This window comes from Acanthaster planci, linkage group LG09 (assembly GCF_054643075.1).
Source record: "Acanthaster planci isolate LZ-2023a linkage group LG09, COTS_SCS, whole genome shotgun sequence".
Taxonomy (NCBI): domain Eukaryota; kingdom Metazoa; phylum Echinodermata; class Asteroidea; order Valvatida; family Acanthasteridae; genus Acanthaster; species Acanthaster planci.
Window position 1 is genome coordinate 21,119,591 of NC_141785.1, and position 14,930 is coordinate 21,134,520.

The following is a 14,930-nucleotide window of genomic DNA, read 5'->3' on the forward strand; positions in this document are numbered from 1 at the left end:
TGCCCCCAGTTGGAAAAGTTAGGGGGGTGGGGGCCACTGCCCCACCGCCCTTCCGCCACCAGAAGATTGATCACTGCCTATGAGTTTTAGAGATCACTGACTATAACCCTCACCCCACTTAGCATTCCTGTTAGAAAACTAATACTAAATCTTCCCAAATCCCCAATATAATGCGTTGAAAACTACTGGCTTTTTCTTTCTCTTTGAACCGAGTATCAAACGAAAAGAGGAAGGATAATGACTCACACACTGCTTCACAATCCTATAAAACCTCCTGCTTGATTTTGAGTGGGTCCCTCAAGGGGGCAGGATAATGGTACTCATGAAATATTGGTTAGTTACCAAACGAGAGAGACTGGGATATCCTTGAATGCATAGAATAGGCAAGGGAATGTTACATACGGCAAATTTAATCTGAAGATGACCACATGATGAAATGAGCTTCGATAATAAAGTTCAACCTGTAAAGAATTAAGTTCCAAGATTTATTACAATTTAGTATGCATACAGAGAAATTGCAATCTTCTCTATAACAAAGTGAACTTCAAACCTTGTAATCAAAACACCCTCTGATAATTTCCAGGTTTCTTGAAAAATCATTAGACTCTCATTTCGAATCACTTTCACAGCAAATTGCATATTTGACAGTGTATAATTACATTTCTTTTAACATTTCAAAACTTCAAATATACTTTAATTCAAGCTGTGCAACTAGTTTGTATCGGTATTTATTCTACATTATGCTAACCTTATCTGAAAAACCCATTTCTGCAAAATACCCCCCTCCAAAATATCTTGCATGATGTTCAGTGATGTGTTTGCATTAACATGACAATTACATGTGACGTAAAAATAACTGTTCCGAATATAAGCAAAGCCTGTAGACAGCATAACACCAAGAAAACAACAGCTGACAAGACGACGTAATGGAATGATACATGCACAACACTGAAATACATCAAAACCTATATAACACAATGACGGAACAAACACAAGTAACAACCAATCATTTTTTTAAAAGTAATAATTGTCAAACTTTTTTACCGTAAAACATTCCACAGAAGGTATTTCCTATGTGCTTTCATTCCTCCTTCTTTACAGAGCACCTCAAAGAAAAACATGTTTTCTCTGATTTGGGAAGCATTTTGGAAGTATGGAAGCATCCAAATCGAACGCAGTGTCATTTGTCTTCAGAGCTCAACTATAACAAGCTAAAAAGGGCTTTTTTCTGTTCATGCCAAGCTCTGAAGACAAATGACACAGCGTTCGATTTGGATGCTTCCATATTTATTTGAACAGATAAAAACAGAGAAAACATGTTTTCCTTAGAGTTGCTCTTTAAGAATTAACATTTCCTAACAACTTCTATAGAGTGGATTTGAAACCTACAGTGGGTTATAAACAAGGTAATACTTGTATCTTGAATAATTCTTCCCCAAAACAATATTTCTGTAAATTTCGAATGGCATCATTTCAGGCACAAAACACGATTAATTGATGGCATTTCAATGCATAAGCCTTACAATACTTAAGGCATACAGTGCTTTTATTTTCCTAGAAATATTCAAAATATTTATATAAAAACTGTCAATTCGATAGCTACTCTCAATTATGTACAGTTTGAAGACACCATTATAGCTTTTGACTTTTCTAAGATTAAAAAAGGACTTAGGAGTTTAACAAATCTGTGGCAGTGTTCATGCCAAAGCCTCTGATCTTACTTTCGCTGGGAATCATTATACAACCAAAAACATTGGCATCCCAAGATGCTATTCCTAGTGGGCTTCTGACAGCTTCTTGATTTCATCACTGAGTACTTTGGTGATGTGCATTGCTTTCTTGGCTTCCTCTCCACCGATGTTCTCTAGAGCAATTTGAGCTGCCTCCCTGACATTGGAGATGGCATCATTACGCCTAGTGATGTCAAAAGAGTCAAAAGATGTTACAAAAATTACAAGTCGCACAGGTTGACTGTTCAAGTTCTACACAGAAAAATGTGCATTTTTGTATTTTTGCTAGTGTTTCTGTAAACGCCATTGGGAAAAAAGGTATGTGGGTATAAAAAACTTCATGTGAATTGCTGTTGACTGGCTCAAGACTGAATGACTTGTGGTGGACTTCTGGTGGATTTGTGATGGATTTGTAGTAGATTTACTGTGGACATCTGGTGTATCTGGATATGTGGTGGACTGGTGGTGGACTAGCTTGTACTGGATTTGTGGTGGACTTGTGGTAGATGTGTGGACAGCCTGTAGTGGATTTGTGGTGGACTTGTAGTGGACATGTGGTGGAGTTGAAGTGGATTTGTGGTGGAGTTGAAGTGGATTTGTGGTGGACCTGTCGAGGAGTTAGGACTTGTGACTGGACTACCGTCCTAGTGGTCATGAGTGAAATGGCAAGCAAGGGGCACACCAATAATTTGAATAGTCTTTCATCAGGATTTTCTTGGTGCTGGGAGAGGGTGTTGAGGGTGTCACGGCAGTTTTACTGACCAGAGATTGACCAGCTGAGGTGCTGCTTCTTCTGCCTTGATGTGACCCAAAGCAAGACATCCACTCTCCCTGACAAGACGATCTTTATCCTTCAGGAGGTTCATCATCCGACCCACAGCATGTTTGTTGTGGGGATCAGCCACACGAGCCAATGACAGAGCAGCAACAGCCCGCACGTTTTCATCCTTGTCACTACAGAGATCTAGAAGTGCCTCCAAAACAGAGCTGCTATGGAACTTGCCTGTCACATAGAAGCAAAGAAGGCTGGGATAACCACATGTAGGAACTTCTCTCTGATATTCTAGACAGTATCAACACAGACTGTTGACTTGATAATGAGATTTTGAATGTCATCAATGTGGACAGAGGAGTTCAAACTTAGTGTGGATACCTTTGTTTACTCAGGGAGTATTTCATGGTTAGGAACCATCAGAACATTCCATTTGGAACACTGTACGTGTCCTCATTCTAAAATGGACAGCCATTGTTTTTAATGCTACCTCAGTATGATATATGCCCAGAGCGGATCGTTCCTGCTTACATGTAAGAGTTCTGGTGGGAAGAGTCTAACAGACAAGAATGTTCCTGACTTTTGAGACACTATCTCATTAGGCTGTGGAAAGGCATTAATGCAGACAGTGGGTCTATATACTGCACCTCTGATAAATTTGGGCCCAACTCATACTTAAGATTATGATCCTTGCGGAAGGCATTAATGTGGGTAGAGGACTTCATACTTACTGAGATTATGAATAGCATCAATACGGACTGTAGAGTTCATACTGAAGACTTCTCTCATGGTGTAGCTCTCCAAAGCATGCTCTTGGACCCTCTTCCAAAACTCTGATCTCTCACCATTCACTGTACAAAAATCTTAATTCAGAATTCAAACCAGAACAAAGTTAGATACGTACATGTAGATACTGTGCAATCCCAGAGTACAGTTTGTGGAATGCTGGGGGGGCAGACTCAAAATAGTAAACTAGATTTGTGGAAGGCTTTCGTGTATTTCTTTTTTTTAGGCACATTTTAAACTGACTAGATGGAGAGTTCCCTTGTTATCTTCACAGGAACCAATAAGTCTAAACCATTTAAACAAAATCTCCATCCATTTCGTTTGAAAAATGAATTGTCATGAGAAAATTACAGACGCATTTTCATTCATTTCTTATTTCATTTAATCAGGGTACTATCCTTATCAATTACACAGGAACTGTTCTCCTAAAGGGCAGTTTTAGAGGAGGGAGGAAAGCCCGGACAAGTAAATTTTGGGGAAAATCCACAAAATCAGCTGGGGACTGACAAATCAATCCATGTGTTGGCTTCGGTGGGATTTGAACCTGGGTAACAAACGTGGTAGGCAAGAGATGTAAACAACTCCCCCAAATAAATACAGACCAGAAAGGTCCAGTTACCATTGTAGTGTTGTCTGGTTACGAGACCATCTGAGTCCTCATCCATCTCAGTGTTGAGAATCGACAACAGCCACTGTTGGTCAACGTTCTGGAACATCTCATCTAACTGACTGCCATACTCCTCCATAAAAGCTTCTTCAAATCTGCACCGAGATATCAAACCATTAATAGGCAAAGATTTGAGTTTCATACAGACCAAAGCAAGGACATAGAAAAACTGTATTGAAAAACCACACTGAGGTGATATGACACATGTCAGCAGTTTGCATGATCTTTCACCAATGCTTTTGGTTTCATCTGTTGATGGAAAGAGTTCCATATACCAATGCCACTTGACATCCCGTGCACAAACCCTATGAGACTCCTCTGAAAAAATTTAAGTGTTTTCTCAGTAAACAACTTGGTGTTTTCCTCCTAAATTCAACTTTTCTGGACATGTTTTGCTTTCTGATGGCTAACAGGTCATTGTAGGGAATAATTACAGGTGTCTCTATATGGAACTCTTCCCCTGTTAATTTCAAAGTCCAAGGGAATGGGAAAGCATATTACAGTTATCAGCCAACCAAAAAACAAATGGAACAATAGTTTTCAGCAGTTTGTATATTTTATATTTCTAAAAATGAAAATGCAACAGGAAATTATAAAATTGCCTTTCAAAAGGAATAATACATGTAAATTTACTTAACACATGAATATTTCATATTTAAAGTAGTTGAAGACTTATGCATTTACAAACATGACTAGATTTAGGTAAATCAAACTAAGAACTAAAGGAAAAGTACACACAATGAAAGCATCTCAAGCATTGCCAACCATGACTAAATTGAAGTATAACACTTGTTACTGTTCACGTACCTTTCCCATTCTACAGTTGCTTGCCCCTTGAAGTGCTTCTCCCAGAAATCTGTTTCCTTTTTAGATGCAAAGGCAGGGGTGGAGTGAAGATTAAGATGAGAACGTTGTCGTTGAAATGTAGGTCTTTTGTTATCAACTTCTGGAAAAAAAGGCAAAACAAACATACAAAGGATCAACCATTTAATTTGTACCACAGCCCTAAAAACCAGGTGGTTCATGTTTATCTCACAGCTTGGGGGGTTCCCCCCAAAAAACTTGACTATCCCAAGCCCAAGCTTTCTAAAATTAGGCAAATGTGGAGTTTCAACTGAATGTTGCACGTGGTTTTGTTATGGTCATTTGAAGTTTAAGGTCACATACATGTATGTGTCAGCCCACATGCATTGAGCACTGCAGTGGAAAAGTATACAAATACATTTGTTCTTCCAGTCATTTGTGAAATTTTATCCAAAATTTATTTCTACTTGTACTTCAGTCCAACTACTGCACCTCACTTTTATCTGGAAATCTTATTTCCAACTTTCTCTCATTCTCAACCCAGAGGCAGACAAAATCAATGGAAATATGCTAATAATTAAACATATTTGATATTAGATTACTGTCAATCTTATAAGTCCTATGAAATCCATGAATCCATCACATGTCCACTATTTTCTTGGATTCTGTTCTTGATGACTCAACATTTCCACAGCTCACCCTTCTCTGCTTTCAGCTCGATCAACTTGCTCTGAATTTTCTTGACCAGTTCCATCATGGATTGGTTGAAGGCTGAGGTGTCAGTGAACATGGTCCAGTCGACTGGAGCAAGCTGCAGGCGCCTAATGAACAAATGGAAAAATCCCCCTGTAACTTGGGTTGAGAAGGGTTTAAGGATGGGAGAGGGGTTAAAGCGGGGCATCACATTTTGAGGAGCAGGTATAATCTTCATAGGAGGATAAAATGTCTTATCTAATTAACTGTCATCCTCACAAGGAGAACTTTGCAGTGACACCATGGCATAATTTCAACAAGTGCTGTGGTTCCGAAAGGAGTAAGATTTCGTTGCTTGATACATGTATGTCTAGTTGTCATCAAGAGACAACATGAGCTCAGGATATAGAGGATTATTAGATATTGTTTAATTTGAAGGAGACAGGTGGTGGGACTGGAGTTGGAGGAGGTGTGTAGATAATTGTTTTACAAGTTGACGCTTCTACTGAGATTATAGAGGGGGATGTACTTACATGCCAAAGTCCATGAGAGGAATCATGTCATCTCTACCTTCTAAGGCACATGGGAAGATTGGTTTGCTGGAGATGTAAGCTAAGGCCAATTCATCTCGGCAGTATCTGGACACGACCGACTTGGTGCTCAGCAAGGACAGAAACAGCTGGGAAATGAGCACATTATAATAAACAGTACACAACAATGACTGAAATTACAGTTGCTAACCTTCAACATTAATCCAAGAGTTTAGACCTGAATATTTGTACATGTACTTATAGGCACCATCAATATCGTATTTTGGCTGATATTGATATATTAAATTTTATTCACTTTAATTTTCAAGGTATTATAACAGGCGTGAATTACAGGTAAATTGTTCTAAGGGTACACCCCTACACCGTAATGGTGTGATCCAATTCACTTTGGCGACATTTTCTAGCGTCCGTATTGCCTAAGTTTCTACATGGGATAAGATACACGCTGCCGACACTGCATCTATATCATCAGCACATAGTGTTAGTCTACGTAAGTAGCAAATAATGCTCTGTTTTGGAGGATAAATTTTGTGATATTTTCAAGGCAAAGTGTAGCCAAGCATTGAGTGCAAGACTGAGATACATGTAGGTGACTGAATTTACTCTTCCTATGTTGCCGTATAAGCTACAGAGTACAAGCGCCATGTACTGTACAGGGACATTTTTCACTCAGCGTGAGAACCAACGTACATGTAAGCCATGGCTTATCGAAAATTACGGTCATGTGAGGATGCACTTTCTCATTTTTATAATAAAGTTCGTTCCTCAGTAGCAATATTTTCGAAATCATTTTCAATATCGATGTTTTCAAAGTTTCAATAATTTCAATATTTCTCCAAAATTTGATATTTTTGATATTGATATTACCAAATAACTAACATCGGCGATATTGATATCAAACCTATATCAATAAAATCGATATATCGATGGTGCTTACATGTACAGCGAGAAAATTCAGATTGATCATGTCAACTAACAAACACTCAATAAAATTAACAATACATGTACTGTAAACGATTGCACATGAGTCAGACAGTCTTGTTCACCATTCACATCAAGCAAATTGAGCAAACATTGCTGGCTGTTGGATATTGTTGAATTCAGCTCACTCAGGTAAAGACAAAACGTGAAGTATTCTGAGCCACAAGATACTCCTACTGAATTCTCTAAAACTGACCAATTGAACATGTTGGTAGGATTTGATGGTTTGGGCTGCTATCATGAACAGTTAAAACAGTGAGCAACTTATGATTTTGTTGATCATGTCTAGATCTGTCAGATCTTGATAGATTGGAAAAAACCATTGTACTGACATGTTCTGAAAGTTGAAATCACAGGAATAGACTCTTCAGACTAAAGAAAAGCAATGTGGCCCTTAGTTGGTTTTGTCCACATTTCCAATTCAATTTGTCTGACTGATGATTCATTCTGTTACCTTGGCATCAACGATGGCTTGTCCGATTTTGTTGAAGAATTCCACTCCGGCTTTAAGGCCGACCTCATCAACCCAAACAGTGATACCAGCTTTCTCCAAAGCATCTGCAAGGTACAGCGTACACCAAGCAAAAATCAACACATAATGATCAGCTTGCAATTAGTCTGAAATATTGGCATTGGCATATAATTATTTGTGAGCAAATATAATAGAACTTGAAAGAAGAGGTTTTTCATGAAAGGGAAAATGAATTTTATCATGCATACCATGAGCTGTACAGAATGATAGCAAAATACATGTACCTGTACATGTACCATATCGGTAGGGCTCAGTTCATTCAAATATTTCACTATTCGAATATTTGACCTTCAATTCAAATGAGTATCCAACTATTCGGTCATACTGACAGGCAGATATCTCAATAATGCACACAATTGTACATCTTAATCACTATAATCCTATAATTTCTCACGTCAAGGAGTACAGTGTATCTTTAGCCATAATTTAGCAGATTTAAGAGATGCACATTATTTCTTGCCTCATTGAAAATTTCTATTCCTTTTCAATTTTGTAATGAATACTTCATTTTTTGAATCACTGTAAGATTACTGTCACTTTTCATCTGCATCTGCTTGAAACAAGCCTCCATTTATAATGCAACTTTTCTCCTTTAAATCCAGAAAATATTCTCCATTCCTTTTCCTGAATTTTGCATTCAAATATTTAAATTCAGAAAATAATATTCCAATATTCGATAATCGACAGAAATATTCTATAATTGATAGAATATTCGGATATTCGGCACAGCCCTACATACCGGAACCATAAGGAAGGTTTGTGAAACTGTATCATTTGGTATTGAGAATAGCACACTAAGTTGAGTTGGTACTTGGTGTACATGTACAGTACAGGTTGCTACAACGTAGAGTACATGTTGGATTAAACTGCATATGAATACATTGTACATGTACGGTATCAAAATGTTGAAAAGCAAGGGGAGAAATCTGATCACTGGAGGCGGGAAACATTCCAAAAGCAATTTATCAATGGAATCGGGCAACAAGAATTTTCATTCTGAAGAACATCTCAGCGCCTTGTATATGTACATGTACATTAGGTTAAAAAGGAGATACTGGTATGTTTTTGAAGTTTTTCGGGAATGTGTCCAATTTAAATGAAAAAAAAAAGGTTTAATAACTTAAATGTACATTAACCTGTAAATGTCCCGATATCATACAATGAACAGGAAGGACCATCTGCCTCCTCTGTTCCTTGGTATTCCTGTATTTTAATGAATCCACCATACATGTGCAGCCCCTCCCCACTGTGATCTGTCATTTCCTCATGTCAAGGCATTTACAGTTCCTGGTACGATGCATCAGCTAGATTAAAACTGCAAGCCGCTGAGCTGACGTAATTGAAGGTACATTAACACATGTCACGTTAATTAATTAACATCACAAACACCGTACATGTGCAGTGTAGGACGATCCACGGCAAACCTGAGTGTATTCCAAATGAAGTGCACCATTATTGGCAAACAACACACAGTGGTACGTACATTATACAATTAGCATAATTTCCTCCAATTATTGCATTTTTAACAGATGCAGGTTTCAGTGCAAAAAACAGGAACAAAACAGGATCTAACAGACCTGTGTTTTGCTGAAAACAGGATTGAAACATGTTTTAATTCCATTTGGGGGGTGCCAAAAAACCCAGTTTTCAATAGGAATAAAACAGGTATTCGTTCAGAAATTTTGACAAGGGTACATGTATATTGTATGTGTACACATGTATACGTGGCAGAGCCAGAAATGTTTATGTTATTAAGTACACGTTTTTACATCGAAGTAGTTCCCCTTTAAAAATGTTTAACTTTAGTTTAGAGTTCTTGATTTTTTCTAGTAGTGTACCCCCCTGTTTATTTGTTTAAGCCCTAGCTTCCCCCATATAGAGTTACCACATGGTCTGGTCACACTCAGTGCAGCAGATCAGCAGAGACCAGTCACCTTCACATGTACCTATGTATTGTTCCTCCTAACTGGAGTGTGGTTTTTCTGCTTGAGTCCTATTCTGCTAGAAGTCAGTGATTGAAGTCGGAGTGTAAACTCATACTGTCCATTTTACGCACTGTGTTGGGTTTGGGTTTTGAGTCTTTTAAAGTCTTCGTCTTTGGGTGTTTTTAGTCCTTGAGTCCCTTTGGTTTTTTTGCATTTTTCCTGTACTTTTTCATTAATAAATTATTTTTTTGCAGTCAAATATTGGTGTCTGAGTCCTTATTAATTCAGTTTCCTGCGACTTTTCCTTCAAAGATCCTTGGCTTAGTTAGAGTTTTTGTTGTTTTGCTAATTCCCCATAGCGTGCCATTTTTCCCTGTTACATATACATGTACATGAACGCAGACAAGATTCTGATTGTCACTTGTATGACAGCAGATATTCATAAACTTTGGCTACAATCGATCCTGAAAAAAAAGAACAAAATTGTATTTAGCACCACGCACAAAAATTCTGACCCCAAGGGCTCCAAGAACATGTCCAAGCAATGTGAAGAATACATATCACCACCGGTAGCTTTTGTTGTATTTAATAATAATTATTTTGTGGGAATTTGGAGGAAGTCTTTGACATTAAAATTGTTGACCTGTCTGTGGTTGAATACATACCCAATATACGAAAGCAAGCAGGAATCTATCTGTACAGTTCATTGTACAATGTATTGTGCATTGCGATTAAATTTATTATTGAACACATTATAGCATACCACATGTACATGTAGCATACCACCTGACACTTTGTCTGTATACATGTACATGTACGTCGTTTCCGACAGAAGCAACTGATGCAGAACAATTTCATTCATTTGGACCATTCATAATGAGCATCACGTACCATACCTCTAATTTGTCTCATCTGGTCTTTATCTTGATGACTATAGCTGATCATGATGTCTGTAGGCTCCATGCTGATCGTTCGACTAGGTCGTCTGCTCCCCGTCCCTGAGCCCTTATCAACAGCCTCCTCCAGGGATGTACAATTCTCTTTCACGGGATCTGCCTTCTCAGTTCCCTGGTTCTCGATACCAGTGTCAGTGCTTTGATGCTTCATGGCAACTTCACTGGTATCCAGACGCTGCGTAGACTCCTGACCCCCGTGTCCTACATGTATCTCCTCTGTCTGGGATTCTGAATGTGAGTGTGGCCGATATTTTTCGGTTGGTTCTTTGTCTTTCTCACCGAGGTGGCCTGGTGCACTGCTCGGTCGGGTCTTCTTGTGTCGGTGCTTGCTACTGGCCGTTCCCATGGTAACTATAATTCACTCAAGTAGGTAAAGAGCACTTTCTGTTGCCTCTCTTTACATCTGTAAACAGAAAACTAAAATATGATATGACAAATTTATGTGCTATTAAAAGGACAGTTTAATTTGTACATGTATATCTATACATATACATATTTATACAAGTATATTTACATGTATGCATGTACACAGTAGACACACATACACTGTATACTACAATGCATGGACCATGCCAACTGAACGAGCACCTTACAGCTGAAATAAAATATAATTGCCATTAAATGTACGTGTACGTCACATCACCTACATGTACATGTAGCTCACACACTGATACAACCTACCTCCATGGTTCAATGAATTTAGACTGTAATGAGTCACACTCACACACAGACACTTACACAACACCTGTACATTTCCACTCAATTCAGATAACTGATACATGTACACTAACAAGAACACAATTATCACACATTTTCTAACATTTCTATTTTTGCACATTGCAACTGCTTAATATCTGTCCTTGTATCCTACGCAGCCAGACATTAGACACAGAGACTTAGCTTTGTCAATCGTTATGAAAGCTCCCTTTATTTGGGAGGGAAGAGTTGAAAAGAATTTGGAAAATTCATGGCCATTGCACAATTGTACAGGTACATGTACATTTTGTTGCATGATCAAACTTCAAAGTCCGACCTTTCCACCCTCTGCATATACAAAAATACTAGTAGTAGAAAGAAAGGGTGACTTCACAAAGTTTCACACCCTACATGTATGTGTGTAGAATTAAACAGGGTTGCCATACGTGTACATGTACAACTTGTATATGTAATACCCTAACTCTGTCTTCAATGTACATCTCTCTCAAAAATGGAATTCAAATTCTTCGGACACCAGTTGTATGGGTTTCAAATTGTGGAAACTTTTAAAATGCATTGAAATCTTCACCATACTCAAAATGCATTTAAAAAGTTTCCATAATGTGAAACCATACTACCAGTAACTGCAGAACTTCAAATCTAGAGAGATCAATGTACATGTACAGTACATGAATGACAGGGATAGAATAACTATGTTTAATTCCACTATACTGTGTAATCCTACCTGTCATTTGTTTCAGAGCAATGATGTACACATGTACATGTATGTACCGTCAACTTGAAATCCCCAAGGTTGACTTACTGGCACAGACAGACTTTGCTCTGGTCCATATTGCATGAGTTTTAGACTGTTATCACAATGATGTAACTTTACCAAGCATGGATGTTTATTAACCACAAATATTTAAAGGTCTACTTAACAACAGCTGTGGCAGACCACATATACATGTAACATACTTCAACTTGAACCCTAACACTCCTCAGTCCTCCAACAGGTGAAGGATCGAGGAGGGTTAGGGTTAATTGAATGTACTCACATGTACGGTGTATTACTGGAAAAGAAGTATAGTACTACAAAATTCCATTACAGAATTTGATTGAGACTGAGTCAGTAATGGCCACCCATTCCATAAGGAGTATTTCTCATTTTCTAAATGAAGCTAACCTTATAAATGTTCCACATAAAGTGCAGTTACAACTATAGGTAATGTACAAGTAGCAGTACATTAGTTGGAGCTACTCATGCATACAAGTACAGTGTACATGTACATTTCTGTCTAAATGTAAGGGTTGAATTCAGATGGATTTGAGTGTAATCATCACTGATCATGGTGATGGGGGATGTAGGGTGAACCTAATGTTACACCGACGAACTAATGGGTAATCTGGAAAACTGGTCCAATTCCAACAAAATACAAAGTATCAGGGCAGGCAAAGGATGAAATGTCACTAGGAGATTATTTTGCTAAGACAAAAAATCTCACAGGATTAACAAAACAAACCTGTAGAGATCTCAGGACTTTTAAAAGAAAGTCATGGATCTTGACAATTTACAACCAAATAAAGACAACTTAATAAACCCCAATCAAGTCTGAAGAAAAAACATGAAGTTATCAACCATAACATATCTACATGTATACATGTATGTGTACATGTAATATGAGTTAAAACTAACATAAGTGTACAAAAGATCTTTGACTTCAGAGCACAAGCTGAAGTAACAACTACATGTACGGTACCACTCTGATTGAAAACAGCGAAATATAAAACCTACAGATGCACATGAACATGCTCCATCATCCACAGTATTTAAGCAATAGGAATCCTCAACATTTTAATATCTGCTTAATGTCCATTTTCATTGTATCAAACTGAGTGACACATCATCAACACAAAGAGTTCAAATTCCTCAATCTCAAACTCCAAAGTAACTCCAGTGACCTGTGACTCATTTTTACCGAGTGGGTCAAATTTAGGTTTGAAGTACAGAATTAACCCATTACATTTTTCATGTGGAATTTCATCAGTAACGATATGCATTAAAATTCAACTGGAAATTTCCATTGTCACTCTATGTCTTTCTACTACATGTATTTCGAGATTTTCACTTACACAGACTAATATTGGTTATAATCACACTGTTGCTTCATGCATTTTTAGGAGATGTGGCCACATGCATGTTACAGCATGTCTTGAGCTTACATGTAGCTGATGCACAACTTTTATACCATAGACCATCAATTTTCTGTGAGGTACCGTACACGTAAGCATGGCAGGAATGTTTTGTTATCATCAAATATTAGTTACATGTACATGTAGCTTAAATTCCAATGCGTACTGTTCCATACTTGTCCTCCCTGGGCTTATAAATGCTCTGCATTCCATATAAAGTGTAGGCCCTAATGACATACATATCAGACTATGAAAACAGTAGTCTCGTATTTTTTTATTCAAAATCATTAGGCCGTTGTAAACTGGGCAGATGGTGTGTTTTACCTTGAGTTGATGGTGTCTGATGTCTGCATATAATTACATGTACCTTGAGTACATGTAACTTCATCCAAAACGTAAAGACGCTAACTTGATATTCCTACAATGTACATTATACAATGTAATTGTGAATTTCTAGATGTTGTTTTGGGGCTTGAAATAATAAAGTGTCTCCCGCTCAATCTACAAACTTGTACACATTCAGAAAAATGTTGGGTTCTTTTACATGTAGTTGTAGAACTAAATATAGAAGGCAGTGTGAAGATACATGTACTTCTGGAGCCAACATACACGTACATGTAGTTTGAGTGACTGGGACTAATTGCCTTTGAGGAGGAACTCCATGGAGCTGCACTCAAAACGTCAAAGATTCAACCATTGCTCTAATATTCGTCATGTGCCTGGGATCCCCACTTGGTGTCTGACATTCAGTGTCTCAAACAGATCCAAAGATAAGCTGCTAGATTCATTTCCAACAACTACATGTATAGTAGAGCTACTGGCACTGTGACAAACATACTGAAGGAACTTGGCTGGTCATCCCTTCAGATACAATGTAAAACCAACAGGTTATACATGATGTTCAAGATAATCAATAAGTTGGTCGATCTTCAGTCCGATCATGCTGATGGTAGATCCTCACTCCAAATGTTTGAATCTCCACGGGCCACACCAAAAAAATTACAAATCCGTTCTCATACCAAGGTTTTCGACAATACCTTCTTCCCCAGAACAGATTGGAACAACATGCCACAATCTGTGGAGTGTGGTCAATGCAACATCCGTGTCAGCATTTAAGGAGGTAGTCGGGTAATATTTTCATTGAACATGTTGAAGGGTTGTTTTTTAAATTGGCGTCAATCTCCCCATCACGAAGTGTAAACCTAGTAATAGTTGGTGTGATATGTGTCCCCTGGATGCTTGGCCGACTATACCATACAGAAAGATTAGATGTTGTACATGTACACTGTTGGCCAACGCCGTGGGCTCACTCGATCATATGCACTCGATCGTCATCTGACACTTAGCACCTGTCTGCTTAATAATTTACCGGACAAGGAATAAGCCTGCATACCGGTATCTTGGATATTCTTTACTTACCTTCTACTTTCTAGCGCTGTTCGCACTGCTGAACCTGATGACTCTTTAACTCAAAACGCCCTGTGAGCTCCTGGAAAACCCAAAACAGTTGACTTCCGCTTTCATGGCTTTGCGATCACAATATCAGGTACGGTGTAGATGTACACTGTACATCCCTTCAAGGCCAACCCGCCGCGCCGTTGTAAATCGATCATCACTACAGGACAGGTAATCTTTGGTAGAGTC

At 38.2% G+C, this 14,930-nt stretch overlaps 1 protein-coding gene across 7 annotated transcripts; it reads right to left on the reverse strand.

The window, feature by feature from the left end:
• Window positions 1–464: 464 nt before the first annotated feature.
• Window positions 465–14,889, reverse strand: LOC110985405 (uncharacterized). 7 transcript variants are annotated; one of them, XM_087140706.1, is made up of 10 exons: window positions 14,706–14,889; window positions 10,338–10,800; window positions 7,439–7,542; window positions 5,986–6,131; window positions 5,459–5,580; window positions 4,763–4,898; window positions 3,908–4,050; window positions 3,234–3,365; window positions 2,493–2,733; window positions 465–1,914 (listed from the first exon to the last, which is right to left on the reverse strand). In XM_087140706.1, the coding sequence occupies exons 2-10, from the start codon at window positions 10,741–10,743 to the stop codon at window positions 1,776–1,778; spliced, it is 1,569 nt and encodes a 522-aa protein (XP_086996832.1). In that variant the 5' UTR covers window positions 10,744–10,800; window positions 14,706–14,889; the 3' UTR covers window positions 465–1,775. The 7 variants fall into 7 exon arrangements, with proteins under 7 accessions (XP_086996832.1, XP_022102097.1, XP_022102096.1 ...); XM_022246405.2 differs by having other exon boundaries at window positions 4,763–4,901; window positions 14,706–14,888; XM_022246404.2 differs by having other exon boundaries at window positions 4,763–4,901; window positions 10,338–10,814; window positions 14,706–14,888.
• Between the last annotated feature and the right edge of the window lie 41 nt (window positions 14,890–14,930).